Below are 15,354 nucleotides of genomic sequence, written 5' to 3'. Positions count from 1 at the left end.
TAGGAGTAGAATTAGACCAAGCTGATGCAGTGTGGCAGTGGTGTGAAGGCTTGAGTGAAGAAAAGAGCAGGAGCGAGAAGCACAAAAACAAGACAGGAAAACTGAAGGAGAAGCGAGAGGGGGGAGGGGTTAGTAATGGTGAGGAGTGGGTGAAGTGGGCTAAGTTAATGGTTGGAGGATATTACATACAGCGATAATGAGAGGGAGGGACAGCTTAATTAGGGGGATGATAGACACTGGGAAGCAAAGCTAAAGGGTTATATGGAGCAAGAGCTCTATTACAGAGGGGAGTTGGGGACATCATAATCCCTGTGGCCTTATAAGTAATTACTATGTGATAGTGAGAGAGAATGGTAAAACCTATCTACTGTCAGCAGAATTGGAATTAACTCCCTAACGGTTCCTTTACTGCAGCATCGTTTAATATGTGTGTGTGTATGTGTGTGTCCGTGCGCGTGTGTTAGCTGCACTTCTAGCCTTTAAAGATTTAAGTGGGTGACTTTCAGAGTGAGCGCATTTGTGCATATTGAGGGCATTTTTTTTCAGGCTGCACTTCTATAAAGAGTGAAACGGTTTAGGTGTAGGAGATGCGTTTAAGGGTGCAGGACTGTGTAACACCCCTCCTCTGGGCGTATGGATATAAAATCAGCAGGAGGTAAGGTTAGTGTACTTGAAAATTTTAACCCAGCAAGCAGGCTGGCATGTTTTTTCCCCCTGTCCCACAGACCGATGCGCAGTAACACGCTGCTCACCTGCTGTGGTACAGCAACATTCACCTTGTTAGGCAGAAGAAGACTTAGACTAACATTACAGGTCCCTGACGATCACTAGCTCCAGTGCTGCACACAGTAATTTAGCAAGCTGTGTACTGTGAGTTCAAGCAGACCATTTTTACTCACCAAAGTAAGTCTCTGACCTGACCTGAAGAAATTCAAATTTCTTCCACTTCGTGTTGCTGTGGCTGAACCAGGTCAGATGTAATTACGGACCTGCTGAGCGGCAAAAGATTTATCAGCCACCGACTAAGTGCAACACCCTCCACTGAAACGCTCGGAAAAGAAGTGAGCAACACAAAAATAACGTGAGACTGTGTGTGTGTGTGTGTGTGTGTGTGTGTGTGTGTGTGTGTGTGTGTGTGTGTGTGTGTGTGTGTGTGTGTGTGTGTGTGTGTAACCGCTTTATCAGGTGTGTTGGGTGTGGCACCGTACAAAGTGTTGCATTTAGAGTACTATATCCTTTCTCAATGAGCTGTCAAGCCGAAAGTATGGGTTTCACGCCACAGGGTAAAAGACTCTGAACAAACTACACTACAAAGTACTCTAACAGGTTACCTGTGGTAAAGTAACTACCACTGCTGTGGTTGAATAAATATCAATTTTTGAAAGCAGTAACACAAGCTGAGCACACCAAGCTTACACAGAACTACTGGCATCAGCTGCAGTCCACAACTGTTGATTGCTCTGTAAGTAATCTAAATATCTATTATTTTACTTCATAATTCATTAAATAAAGTACGCTGTGTACTTCCTGGGTTATTTCTGGCTTACTACCATGCTCAGTCACCACCGAAACACTCAGAATTACAATCCAACAGCAATGAGTCTGTGTTGAGTAAATAGACAGAAATTTGCATCGTTCTGCTATTTGTGACTATTACTGAATAGATTATACACAAACTGCACCTCATCAAACACAGGAAGCTGTGGTACAACTTTGGTAACGATAAAAAAGCATCTTTGTCAGTTGAATAAACAGCTGTGAAAATGTATTTATAACTAGAAAGTTTTGAACACACTTGTGTCTTTATACTGTACATTGCTGCAGGACCTTCGTTCAGCCTCTGTCTGAAACGCTCCATTTTAAACTGTTACTCAGACAGTTCATGACCGATGTAGAAACCTAAAGAACTGTTGACTACAAATCGTCAGTACAGCCGCTAACAAGAAGTTTTATCCTGATAGGACTTCACACTGTGCCTCTGAGTGAAGATTCAACATGTGAATACTGCTGAAATCACAGAATCACCAAGACTTTAAAGTGTGGCCGGAGATTTTGTCAGTGAACCTCTTTTTGTTATAAAATCAGGATTTAGCAGTGAAAAAAAGAAGCCTGGAAAACGGTGTGAAACTAGAGAGACTATTAGTCTTCAGTTCAACATTTACGATGTTACACTGGTGCTGAAACATGGAGTTTGACATGAGTGCGTGTTGGCCACCTTGTAATATACTGCTGGGAGAAGCTGGGCTCTAGTGTTTCTAATGAAGCACTCAGGTCACTATCAGTGTAAAAGTGGGACCCTGTCAAAACCAGATCACTACATCTGTGCTTGCTGATTAGGGCTGAACGATATATCGCATTTGCGATAATATCGCGACATGATCAAGTGCAATTTTCTAACCGCAAAGGCTGCGATTATACTCTGGACATGTCCAAATTCATGGGCTGCATCCTCCTGAGGCCGCATTTGTAGACCGATTACGTCACAGCGACGCGCCGAAGGCTGTCCAAATTACTACCCAGAATTCATAGCGCGGCCCAGCCAAACTCCAGTTTCCAACAATGGCGGCCGCTACTAAGTTTTAAAATTACTCATACTAATCTTTCTGGGTCACAAAATAAACTTTTAACATATTTTCAGGCGAGAAAGTAGTTGTGTAAACATCAAATATCTGCTCGGTTTATCAAGATATCCCATATTTGCAAAAGTGCTTCGACGTTTTCAGAGGCGTCTGCTACCCACCAGCTCGACAGCTAGCCGGGAGCTCGAGGGTTACTGATGCGGCCGAGAACGGCACAACTCCCGGCACATCATTTTCAGATCACCGCGGAGTTTCGCTGCTCGGGTTAAACGTAATATATAAGTCACTTAGACAACCTAAAAATGTTATTGTTGGGCTTTTTTCAGTGTTTTGTTTGTTCGTGAGTAAATCGGTTTGGCTGAGATTAAAGTTATTAGATTAGATAAAATAAAACTTTATTAATCCCCCGGGTGGGTTCCTCCTTGGTTTTCACACAGCTGACTAAACGTCAAACAGAAAACTTATTAAACAGAAGTATGAGACAGTCGAGAATTTACACCAGTGTCTGGTTATATTTTAGATAGCAAGAAGCAGACGGCCGAGTTTATTAAACTCCACCGAGACAGCGGCGACGCTAATCAGAACTAGACCGTCCAATTTCACGCCTTTAAATTTGAAAGGCGTGTTTGTGTGTGTGTTTATACAATTGCTATTATGTTTGCACTTTATGTGTAATGTTACTGACTGCAGAGATCAGTAAGATGTGTGTATTTTTTATTTATTAGTTTTATTTATTTAATATTATTTTTTAATTGAATGACTGTCTAGTAGTTCACAGATGTCGAAAAACTGAGTGTGGTAAAGCCACTGATTTTGTTTATGTATATTTCTGCAATCTGCGCATTGTACTGACTTTCATTTTAATGTTTACACCAGGGTTCCTTGTCAGCACTTTATGCTCAGATGTTTGTAAGCTAAAAATAAACTATTGTGTATGTTCAAATATACTGTTGTGATTGAAGAAGTTAAATAAAAATGTCAGTCATCAATTCATGCATCACCTCATGTCATCATAACAGAGGTCTGTCTTCCAGGAAAGAACAGTTTAAAATTAATGTAATATAGTATTGGCCATACTATATGATGTATTGCTTGTCTTTGTTTAATAATACAGAAGACAAAGACCTTAAAAAATAATCGCATATCGCATCGCAATCGCAATATTGGGGCAAAAAATCGCAATTAGATTATTTTCCATAATCGTTCAGCCCTATTGCTGATCCACCAGCTGTGGGATAAAGAAGAGCTGGCCTCTAAGAAGACCAACACACCAAGTATGTGCTGCTTGTTGAATGATGTAATTAAACACATCCACACACCGCTTGATTTTTGTTTGTTTTTTTCATTCTAAAACATTATCACTTTGCTGCTTGTGAGTTTTCTTTGGTGCTGGTTAAAATGCCTTTGGCAAGCAAAATTATTTCTCTACAAAGAAAAAACCTTGACCTCTTTTTGGGCACACACACTCCACACTCCACACATGGACATGCACCACAACTAAAACCACCAACAGAGCCTAACTGTGGGAAATATAGACTCAACTGTGACCCCAAGACATTATTTTAAGTGAATACAATACTGTTGCCAGCCATGTATTCAACAAACTAGACAACTACCATAGGTGGAGACACTACTTGTTTCCATATCACCGCTAACTCAGCTGCCATGCTACTCAGTATGAAGACAGTGCTGAGAGTACAGTAATCAGATATACTGACTTGTATACTGGCTGACGGGTATACAGTTCGGCCTGAAATGTACTCGGGCACAGATAATGAGGACAGCAACAATGAGCCAAAAACAGAAGCAGCGCAGGTGCATGTGAGGCTGCAGCAGAAAAACAGAGTCATGTAAGCCAGGCTACACTCTGGTTTCAGTAAACTGCATACATAACAGAGCAGAACGAGGCTACAGGCCAATATTACAAAAAGAAAAAAACAAAAACTCAAAAAAGCAACCAATTTGTGTCATCAGCAGGAAAGATCTAACCTGGGGACTTTTGTGCAAACACACACACACACAGTTCATTACCTAGTGTTTGCTAATCCTGCTCCCGATGCTTCGACTGTTTAGTTAAGATAAGAACCTTTTGTTAAAACATGTGCAGCCCTGCAGTTTTTCCCCTGCTTATTTTCTGATTTACTAAAGAGATGTGAAAGAATCCTGCAGTTTCACTTTATATTTCAGAAAATCATTCACAAGATGAGTGAACGCGACATGAAAATGTTTCTCCCAGACACAGTTTGTGAGGCATTCAAGGCACTACAGGACTACACTGTAAAAAAATTGTAATATAAAAGTATTTTATTGTGCATTTTACAGTTTTGTAGTGTTTTTCTAGAATATCATTAAATTTACATAAATAGACAGTGATTTTACATTTCAAATGTAAATTAACGTAAAATCACTGTAAATGTAATAAAACATAATTTTCTTGTTTTTTAAATATATTTGTGTGTACATATGCATATTTAGATTGTTAAAATACATTCACAAATGTATCATAATTTCACAAATATTTGTCCGTTATTTGAAAGATTGAACTGTTAAATTCAAATGTAATGCTATGGAAAAATATATAAAATGATTCTTATGAACTTTTTTTACATCAAATAATGTTATTTAGGGTGATCGTGGCTCAAAAGTTGGGAGTTCGCCTTGTAATCAGAAGGTTGCCGGTTCGAGCACCGGCTCAGACACTCTCGATGTATCCTTGGGCAAGACACTTTACCCTACCGCCTACTGGTGATGGCCAGAGGGGCCGATGGCGCGACATGGCAGCCTCGCCTCTGTCAGTCTGTCCCAGGGCAGCTGTGGCTACAGCTGTAGCTGCCTCCACCAGTGTGTGAATGTGAGAGTGAATGAATAGTGGTATTGTAAAGCGCTTTGAGGGTCTCGAAAAGCGCTATATAAATGCAATCCATTATTATTTAAACCAACTGTTAACTGTATATTTCTGTACATTTAAGTATTATTATTCATATTGCCGCATTCATTGACCTTGTTTATAGGTAATTTCATTGTTTAATCACATTAAAATGTTCCTAATTTAATGTTTAAAAGCACTTGAAAAGGGCAAAATCCCATGTAAAATTAGGGCAACAAACTGTATTGTCATTACTGAAAATAACCGTATTTTCATGGGAAAGTTATTTTCTGTTATTTTATGGTATTATTTTGGCGCCCCAGCTGCCAGAATATTACTGTTTTTGTAGGATTTTTTTTTACAGTGTACAGTGTCCTTACTGTTACTATCAAGTTAAAGAAATGTTACCTGCAAATGAATTTTTGTTTACTTCACAGCAAAAATGACAAAAAAGACTGACTCTGTGCTGAAGTGCATACAAACTAAACTAATGTGACTATTCACTGTTACATTGATTTTAGGCAAAATGTTATTATCTGTTGTTCATTTGGTGAGTTTCTTCATACAGCTGGTGAACAATGTAAAATAGTTCACTCTGCATAGACATACATGTTTACTGTGTGTTTTGTAACACAACCATATCACCCAAAGCATGTGCTACCAGCTGTCAAACAAAACTGTGACTTTGGAGACCTACTGCCAGACTGATATTTTTAAGTGCCATTTGCCTTGTCAGGCTGTTGGGATGATGGCTCATCATCCCAACAGCACTCACTGACTGACACACACACTGACGCACACATGTGTGCACACACAGTATTATCAGTTGTAAATTTCTTGCTAACATCAATAGGAAGGAGCTCTGTCCTTAGTTTGTCTTACGAATAATGGGTGTGCTGGTGTTACAGCGAGGCAGGCATTGATTTAACATAATGCACCACTGCGAGCTATGCACAACAATTGGCTGAAATGCTATTTATGTGTGTGTCTGAGCATGTGGGTGTGCGCACACAAGGAACCAATCAATGCATGTGTAGACAGGAAAAGATGCGAGCAGGAAGAGAAGGTGTAGTGAAAGAAAAGCAGAGGTGTTGGAGGTGAGGCCTTCCAACTAGAAGAAAACTAATGGCACTACCTTCAGTTTGGAATCCCACAGAGGAAGCTCTGGGTAATCTCTCAGCCTCACCTGTGAAGTCAAGAAGTTGGCACTTTAAAACTCTGCACCTCACTGTCTTATACAATCCTCAGATTTCATGACCTGTTCAAAGATTGCACCAACTCAAACTCGTTTGTCTGTTTAGTAGGGACCATGGGACCATTAAAATAGCATGTTAGGCAAGTGGACTGACCATTTGCAGGCCATTTGGGCATGTGATGGGCTTTCCATTGATTAAGTTCACTGGTCCCTGGCTGGCTACAATACACACTTACAGATGAGTTGTCAAAAACAATCTATGCTCAAATGTGAATCAATGCTAAAATTAATATCAAATTACTATTTTCATTTGCAACAATATTGATGCTAACAGTGCCATCTTTGCCTCCTCCAGCTGACACATAACTTTACAGCACTGCTGCACACAGACAGGCACAGAGTAGTTAATATTCATAACACTGAACAACACAGTAGCATTAATTTAAAGAGGTCAGTAAAGCTCCGGTTTCAACAACATTGAAGTATTAAACAGTAATCAGAAATGTTAACCTGGCTGATGCACACATTTAAGTTAGTTTTTTAACTATTAGCAATTATCCGATAGCAAAATTAGTCATCAGTTATCACTAACGTAGTAGCTAGTGGACTGCAGGTCGCAGATGGAACATTGAGCCATGACAGAGCAGATTAAAGACACACGAAGGACGTGTGTCTTTAATCTGCGGTGTGGTGTGGTTCTGGCTCTGTGGAGCAGCAAGGAAAACATAGCTGAGTGTGGAGAATTGATCTGAGCAAATAAAGAGTAAAATGCAGAGCAGAAACCAGATGGGTTTCAGGCCTGAAGAGCAGAGCTGAGGAACTGAAGGGCTGCAGATTCAGGGAGAAGCATGACAGGTGGATAAGAAAGAGGTTGCAGGCAGATGTTAATAAGATGATAAACCTTAAATTTTCAGTTTTAGAATGCAGTAAACCTGTTTATTTTAGTGTAACTAAAACTCAATTTTAGTCAAGTTTTTCCATAATGTTCTTCTTCGACAGTATCTTAATACATGCTCATCCAGGTGAGTTAATCCCAAAAGGTTGATTCTGTTCATCTGGACGCAGCGTTTTCAGTGGGAGAAACGTTTCATCACTCATCCAAGTAACTTCTTCAGTCTCAGCTGACTGCAGGTTTCCCCAACCTTATAAACAGTACATTTGCACAATGACTAAAACCAGCCCCCTGAATGAACAATGGGTTGTCATGACCACTGACTAACAAACACTGATCAAAGATCACTGATCATGTCCATGGGGAAATCAGGTTTCCCCAAACTGTTTATAAGGTTGATGAAACCAGCAGTCAGCTGAGACTGAAGAAGTCACTTGGATGAGTGATGAAACGTTTCTCCCGCTGAAAACGCTACATCCAGATGAACAGAATCAACCTTTTGGGGTTCTTCTACAATAATTAAATAATTAAATGTATTGTGTTGTTTGCTATACTCTTAGTTTATTAGTAGATTCTAAAATATATTTTACCTTAAGGATGTGTAATGAAATGTTCTATTTTCTTTCTTATTTTTTAAAATCTAACTTATAATTGGAAGAATTAGTTGAAAATTATGTTAATTTTGGAAGAAATTATCTCTTTACTATAGTTTCTCTTGTTACAGGATGGGGTCAAAGTCTTACTGTGGGATTGGAAATGGTATTGTAACAAAATAATGGCCTAACCTTTAACAAGCTGTAGCTAAGTGAAGGGCAACTGGTTGGCAAGTGGTTGCAGGATGTTGCTGGCAGTTGATAGCTGAAATTGGTCATGAAAAGGTACAAGGTCCTGCAACAAAAACCACCTTGCAATTGCTTTGGTCATTGACTGGAGTGGTTGCGCAAACCGGAAACTGAGAATGCTTCCCTTCAAACTAAAAGTTGTAAGTTGAAATGTGCTGATTTCTTTAGTAAGGCACATTTGTACTTTGACGAGGAACAGTCTCTGTTTCAGGTTTGCAATATAATACACAATACAAGATTCACTACACCTCTGTGGTTAGTTTTTGAGTGTTTGCAGACAAGTTGGCATCTTCTACGCAAACTATCGGCAACCACTGTAATCTGCTCGCAACCAAAGCAATTACAAGATGGTCTTTGGTGCAGCACCTTTCTTGCAACAGATTTTACCTGGCAGCAACCAGTAACCTCCAGCAACTACTTCCCAACCAGTCGAGGAACACACATTTTTCCCTAGTGTCTGGGTTGGCAGGGTTCGTCAGCTAGTCTCTGGGCCCATGTGACCTGCGTGACCAAGTCTAAACTTGCAGCCTCTTCAATGGCCACCAAGGGGTGATCACTCTTTAAATAAATTGTCTTCTGCCAATTGACATGGTAGTTGTTAGACTTGAAACAGTAGTTAACACTGAGCAAAGGGACCAATGTCTCTCCTGGGGTTTTTCGACATTTATGTAAGTGTAAGCTGAGCTGAGAATTTCCAACTTTGGAGCAAAGAGTAAAATAGAAGAGTGACAATCTCCCTGGGGGAGAAGGGAAGCGAAAGAAATGTCATTCTTCCTCCTTTACATCTGTGCTGAGCCTGAACCTAGACAGACTGAAGACAGACAAGCGTGGTGAATATTGAGTAAGTGACCTTTTGAGATAAGGCCTGGAAGGTCGTTATATTCACTGTCATCACTGTCATGAGGACTGTAACAATGGATCCATCATCATCAATCATTATTTCACAGACTGTGGAAAAAGTTTGGGGAAAGAGAACTAGTGAACTTTGAAAAAACAGGTAAACAGTCCAAGTCAGTTACAACTTTATGGGAACCTAATAATACCTCAACATTAACCATACCTTGATGGAGGTTTGAGTGTACAGCTTTAGGTTAAAACTAATTAGAGAAGTGCAAGAGAAGTGTACTATTAGTATAGTAACATTTCATCCACTAGTTATAGCCATCTATAAGAAACCCCAGTCCATACCCTCATAACCTTTAGCTTGGCAGGCCTGTGTGTGTATGGCAACTCTGTCTGAGTAGGTATTTGTCTATGGAGAGGGGTTTTCAAATGATGCAAACCTGCTCCTGTACAGTTCTTCAAAATCCCCAAATAACTCCCAGTTTTTTATCTAGCATGTTTATCTTGCACTTGATGCTACTTCATGCATTATGCATATTATTATGTGTAATATGAAAACTGTTTGTTATGTTTACATGTGTTTATTTATTTTACTGCAGCAAATAGGAGCAGAAGTTCAAATTTCATTGTATTCCTAAATACAGGGACAGTAAGGACTTTCTGATTTTTGCACTTTGCTAAACATGGATGATGCTGTGCAGCTGTCGAACGCTGACTGGTTGACAAGTGGGCCACAACAGGGAAGGGAACAGCAGAGTTCACCAGGAATGGGAGAAGCACACAAAACAACACATCAAAGATTTAAAAAATACAGTTCGAACACACTGTGACTGCACTGGACACTTTTCATTGTTTTTAACACTTTGTTTCTCTTCATCCCTTTGTAGGTTATAACTTTGCTCTTCTCTCCGACTGGCTGATGGCCCAACAGCAGCACAAGCAACAGTAGCCCACAGACTGCTTGTACCACATATTTTTTACACTGGCCCCATTTGACAACAAGTAAACAGGCTGTTCATAAATGCTAAAGAAACCAGGCACCACCACCTCTGAACCACCGCTTCTTCTTTAGCCTGCATCAGTTCTAACCAAGTTTATCCAATAAATTGGCAACTTGGGGTATATTGTTGTATGAATGTGCACCTTACAGCACAGGTTTCCACTCTGCTGCCCATGGCTTCACTACATTACTTTTTAAATAATATTGGACTCTCATTCACTGTTACTCTGTGCTATTCTTTAGTGCTATATCACCAATATCTCCCCTTTCTTCAAATCTCTGGACAACCATTAGACAAGTGCTGTTTTTTAGCTTAAGGATGTACAAAAAACTATATTTCAATGTGTAAAGTCAGGGTTTGGAAGAAGTAATAAGTTTGGTATAAGACATAAAAGCACCTCAGTTAACACAACAGTTACTCTCAAGGGACAATGAATGTGTGAGGTTCTCTTAAAATAGTTTTTATGTTAGCCTACCGGACACTATGGAGCCGCTAGCCTACTTATACCCAAGTCACAGCCACTAGCTGAAGTTAAGAGCAGGTAACTTTCTCGAGGTTTCCATCGTGTCGCCTGAATAATGGAACGAGTCCTGAAACGGCGCTAGCTAAAGTACCAGCATTACTTCCCAACTGAGCCGGGAGTCACGTCTATCAGGGAGAGCGATAACGCTTCCATTCATTTCCCCCTCCGGAGCTACTTACTTTTCCCGTTTCCGTCGCCCCTTTTCCCGGCGTGTGTCGCCTCAGTTTTTCCCTCCTCTCCTCCCTCTGGTACCGAGATGGAAAGAGGGAGAGAGGAAGAGAGGATGGAAGAGGAGAGTCAGGTCCAGGCGGAGGAAGATGAGAGACGAGGCGCGCCGCTAAAAGCTCCCACCGCACCGGGAGCTCACAGCGGAGGAGCAGGCGGTAACACGGCTCAGATCCGTTTACCCAGCCTGATATATCGCCATTATGTGGGTCAGAGATGAAGCATTCATCTCCAGTTTTCATCGCACAAGTTCATATTCATTCCGTGTGACGGTATAATCCGAAAGGGGGGGGCATGTGTGTTAACCTATATTTGGTACAGGAGAGCCCACTGACACACTTGAAGTGTTTGAAGTGGAAGAGAAAGACATTGCGTCTCTTATAGACAGGAGCAGAAGATTAGCTGAGATGAGGAGATGGTCTGAATACTTTATGGACGTGGCGCTGTTATAAATTAGGAAATGCAGTTTCCAGTTTCACTGATATCTATTTGATCTCCTTAAAGCATACTTAGATCTTATTTTCTAGAGCAGACATAGCCCTGCACAGACGGACTAACATTAGCTGATCTTTTTTCTTATGATATTTTACATCAAAGCAGGAAATGCAGAGCTGGAATCAAAATAATGAATGATGGCTGCATTCTGTTTAGGTGTGCTGAGCTTCTGCTCAACTCAGATAAGCTTAGAAGCAACGCGCTACACTTTTGTGCTGCTATTGATGTTATAATAAAAGAAATGCAACACAAGATTGTAGGTTAGGTCACAATATCTTATTGCGCCAAATATATTGACATTTATCACACTATACTTAGCTCATACTGAGTTAGTTTCAGTACTTGAGGCGTTTTCACACCTATAGTTCATTTAGTCTGGTCTGATTCGGTTTTTACTGTGATTTGGTTTCTTTTCACAGCGAGAAATCCAAGCAAACCAAAATGCATCACTTAAAACTACATTAGAAATTCAGTCTGGTTTTTGGGACAGATGTGTCTGGGGCAGGAGGAGTAAAAGTGAAAACAGGAAAAAGGTGTTGTGTTCAGAACTATCAGAGAACATGGAGAGTTTAAGTTCATTTCATGGCTTTTTGCTAGCCCAACAGATCTTTTCATGCATGTAGTACCTTGCTGAATCCCAGAATACAAAGCATGCACAGCATATGGGAGGTTGAGGTCTGCAACTGTTTGAATCAGTTGCCAACTTCAAAGTAACCTTGCTGCATCGAGATGGCGAAAGAACAGCAATGCGAATGACTCAGTCGCCTTTCGGTCTGCGATCAGTTTGTGATTGAATGGGGTCAAGTTGGCAGTTACATTAAATCTGTTTGCGATATTACAGTAATTAACTGATAAATATACCAAAATCACAAATCTGTTACACAGACATTCACGTTAACTGCTTACATTCAGAGTCCAGCCAGAACCTCAGAGATCTGAAATATAAATTCCTTTTTACAAACAGTACAGTCAAAGACCTGATGCTGTGACAAACACTGTGGTTGCAAAAGCTTATTTTTTTCCTGTAGTCGAATAGAAAAAACAGTTTCTGTCTCTATCTCTATAAAAACACTTTCCTGATGAATTTATGGGCTCCGTAATTTGTTTTGGGTCAAGTTGAATAAAAAAAAAAAAAAAAAATGCTTAAATCTTGGTCATATTATGTTTCAAGAATTGTCTGAGAATTGTCTGTGGCATAAAACCACATGCTCTTTGGCTGATGACTTGCCAATCACAAGTCATTAGTCAATAAATATGCAGTTTCACAGTTAGACCCACTGCTCATCGTCACGTCTGTGTTATCTGCTACTAAGATGGGGACAGCACATCCGGAGAATTTAATACTGTCTATGGTTGCCTCCCACCAGAGGGTTGACAGTGTTGCATGCTCAACATCTGGTCTCTGTAAATGCTTGTAATTAGTGAAAAAAATGAAAGCAGTCACCAGGCAACCACCAATTTTTCCTAGTCACAAGCAGGTTACCATCCTATTTTTACTCTAGTGTCACAGGAACTAGTGAAGCCCTGTTGAGAAGCCTTGAGCTGAGAGTTTTCACTGTTGCCATCTTGCATCTTGGTCAAATGGATATTACAGGTGACGTGTTTAGCTGGATGTCCAGGATGTGGTGCAGGGGTTGGTCAGCATCAGTTAGCTATCCACAGATTTCACTTAGAGCTACAGACAAAACCTTTTCATCAGATGATGGAGGAATCTGAGAGAGTGCAAAAATGAGTTTGTAATTGTTTTAAATTAAAAACGGTGACTCTCCAGTCACCATACCCTGATTTAGCTTTCTCCTTGACTATAAACAAGATCTTATATAAAAGAACATCATATTGTGCTTAATAAGACTTAAAACTACTGACTGAAATCCGTAAGAAAAGTGTTTCTTCAGATTAACTATCCACTATGAGGTATTACTATTGCAAAACAAGTGATTAGATTACTGTTACTTTCCCGTAAGCGTGCTGCGTTACTGTGTTACTAAACCATAATTTTGTTTGTGCGACGTCCGTGGTATCAGACGTGTGCAGATCAACAATGGGTAATATGGTGTGCAGGAGAGAGTACGACCGTGCAGCATTTAATGCTTGGAAGTACTGACATTACTTTGAGTTTGACTCTGTAAAAAGTGACAAAAACATCAGCGTCTGCTGTTCACTCTGCGTGGGAAGAAAACTTTTTTCTACCGCGAAAAATTTAACTTCAAATCTGAGCGAGCACCGAGCACACTGCCATGGGAATGTGATGTTCACAGAGAAACCCCCGGATCCTCCCACTGACATGACTGCTGTGGCACCGGGCAAACCTTCACCCGCCCCACTCCTGCTAAACAGGTGACAATAGATTTAAGAGACAGGACTTAGTGCTGCTCAATCTTTGATTTTATTTATTTTCTGCTGTGTTTTACTTGAATCTATTTGAAAGAGTGAATGTAAACATAAAACATAATTTTAGTTTATAATCTGGAATATGCAGAAAATAAGTTTAACAATGTCCAACAGAGAATGTTGCATAAAATTAAATTTTTACTTAATGCAATATGCATAAAGTTAAAAGATTCAGACTAATAAAAACAATTTCATATGATGGATTATGCAGAAAAATAGAATTGGGCTGAAAGGTCTGTTGCTTTATTATGTATTCAGGTTGTGTATCATGTTTTTAAAAAGTAATAAAGTAAGTAACAAATTCTCCAAAAGTTGATTCTGTTCATCTGGACGTAGCGTTTTGTGGGAGAAACGTTTGTCACTCATCCAAGTGACTTCTTCAGTCAGACTGAAGTCAGTGAAATCAGTAAAGTAATGGGATTACTTTCTTTGAGAGTTAATCAGTAATTAGTAACTAATTACTTTTTTCAAGTAACTTGACCAACACTGGTCATCACACAGAATGAAAGTTTAAGGTTTTGTGGCTTCACTCTCTGGACCAGGATGCTACATGCATCTTTTATACAGTCTGTTCTGTGAGAGTGTGTTTGTACAGTTGGAGCCAGCGCACACATACCTGCTGATGCTCCCAGGAAAATAAAATATTAAAGTTGTTTGTTTTTATCTGTTGTACAAATATGTACAGTAGCCCTGACCAAACTCTTTTCCCTGTAGACATGAGCCACTTTTTGTGATTTTCAACAATATACCTTTTTAAGGTATGTTACAGGAAATCAAATTTAACGAGATGAATTACGAATGTTTGAACTTCCTGTTTTTTCTATAATTAATATAGTGTCTTCAAAAATTATGTTATCACTAAAAATTGCAGACATGTAACTAGAAAACATTTGTAAAAAGCAGTGAGCATGCAGCAGTGTTATCCTTTGTGAACAGACCTCCTGTCCTGATGCATTATGATCAGCAGCTTCACCAAAACAATATGGAGGCTGTGTACATGTGGGCTCACTAAAAATACTTTCACGGAAGAGCGCTATCGTTAATGGTTTATTTATGCTGTGGTACAGCCTAATGTCTAATAAAAATGCTCTGTTTCTAACTTTTCCTTCTATTTCTTGCTTTACCTTTTTTCATGCTCCTGTTTTAATTTATGTTTGTTTTATTCATATCTATGTGACATAGAAACCTGCTTAGTCCCTTTGAGTCATGCCCAGCTGCGTGAGCAAATGAACCAAGACCACAATGGATCAAAAGATAGGTGAGCAGCCAGCAGTTTCATTTATATGACAATGAGCAGTAGCCCTTAGTACAGAGTGGCCTCACGGGGCCTGTCAGGGGGACTCCTCACAGCATCAGCTGCACTGTCCAGTACAAGCTGCGGATTTGAAATTGGTCCACACTGTGAAAGACATTTCAAGTAGACAGGAGACTTAAAACTGATTACAAAACCATCACTGCTTGCTGCTCCTCCACCTGGTGGCCTCTTAAAGGCAGCTGCATAG

General features: G+C 39.9%; 1 protein-coding gene across 1 annotated transcript in view; it reads right to left on the bottom strand.

Moving 5' to 3' along the window:
• Positions 1 to 11,208, bottom strand: part of klhdc8a (kelch domain containing 8A) — a gene marked incomplete at its 5' end in the record, with an annotated part of 71,924 nt that extends 60,716 nt beyond the window's left edge. Inside the window, 3 exon segments of the mRNA XM_080890751.1 lie at positions 6,581 to 6,631; positions 10,921 to 11,023; positions 11,026 to 11,208. Coding sequence (XP_080746877.1) covers positions 6,581 to 6,631; positions 10,921 to 11,023; positions 11,026 to 11,208 — 337 coding nt within the window.
• Positions 11,209 to 15,354: the final 4,146 nt, after the last annotated feature.

The sequence above is a fragment of the Rhamphochromis sp. 'chilingali' genome (assembly GCF_963969265.1).
Source record: "Rhamphochromis sp. 'chilingali' genome assembly, chromosome: 9".
Taxonomy (NCBI): Eukaryota; Metazoa; Chordata; class Actinopteri; order Cichliformes; family Cichlidae; genus Rhamphochromis; species Rhamphochromis sp. 'chilingali'.
The sequence above is the reverse complement of the archived record's forward strand: the minus strand, read 5'-3'. Positions and strand labels throughout refer to the sequence as shown.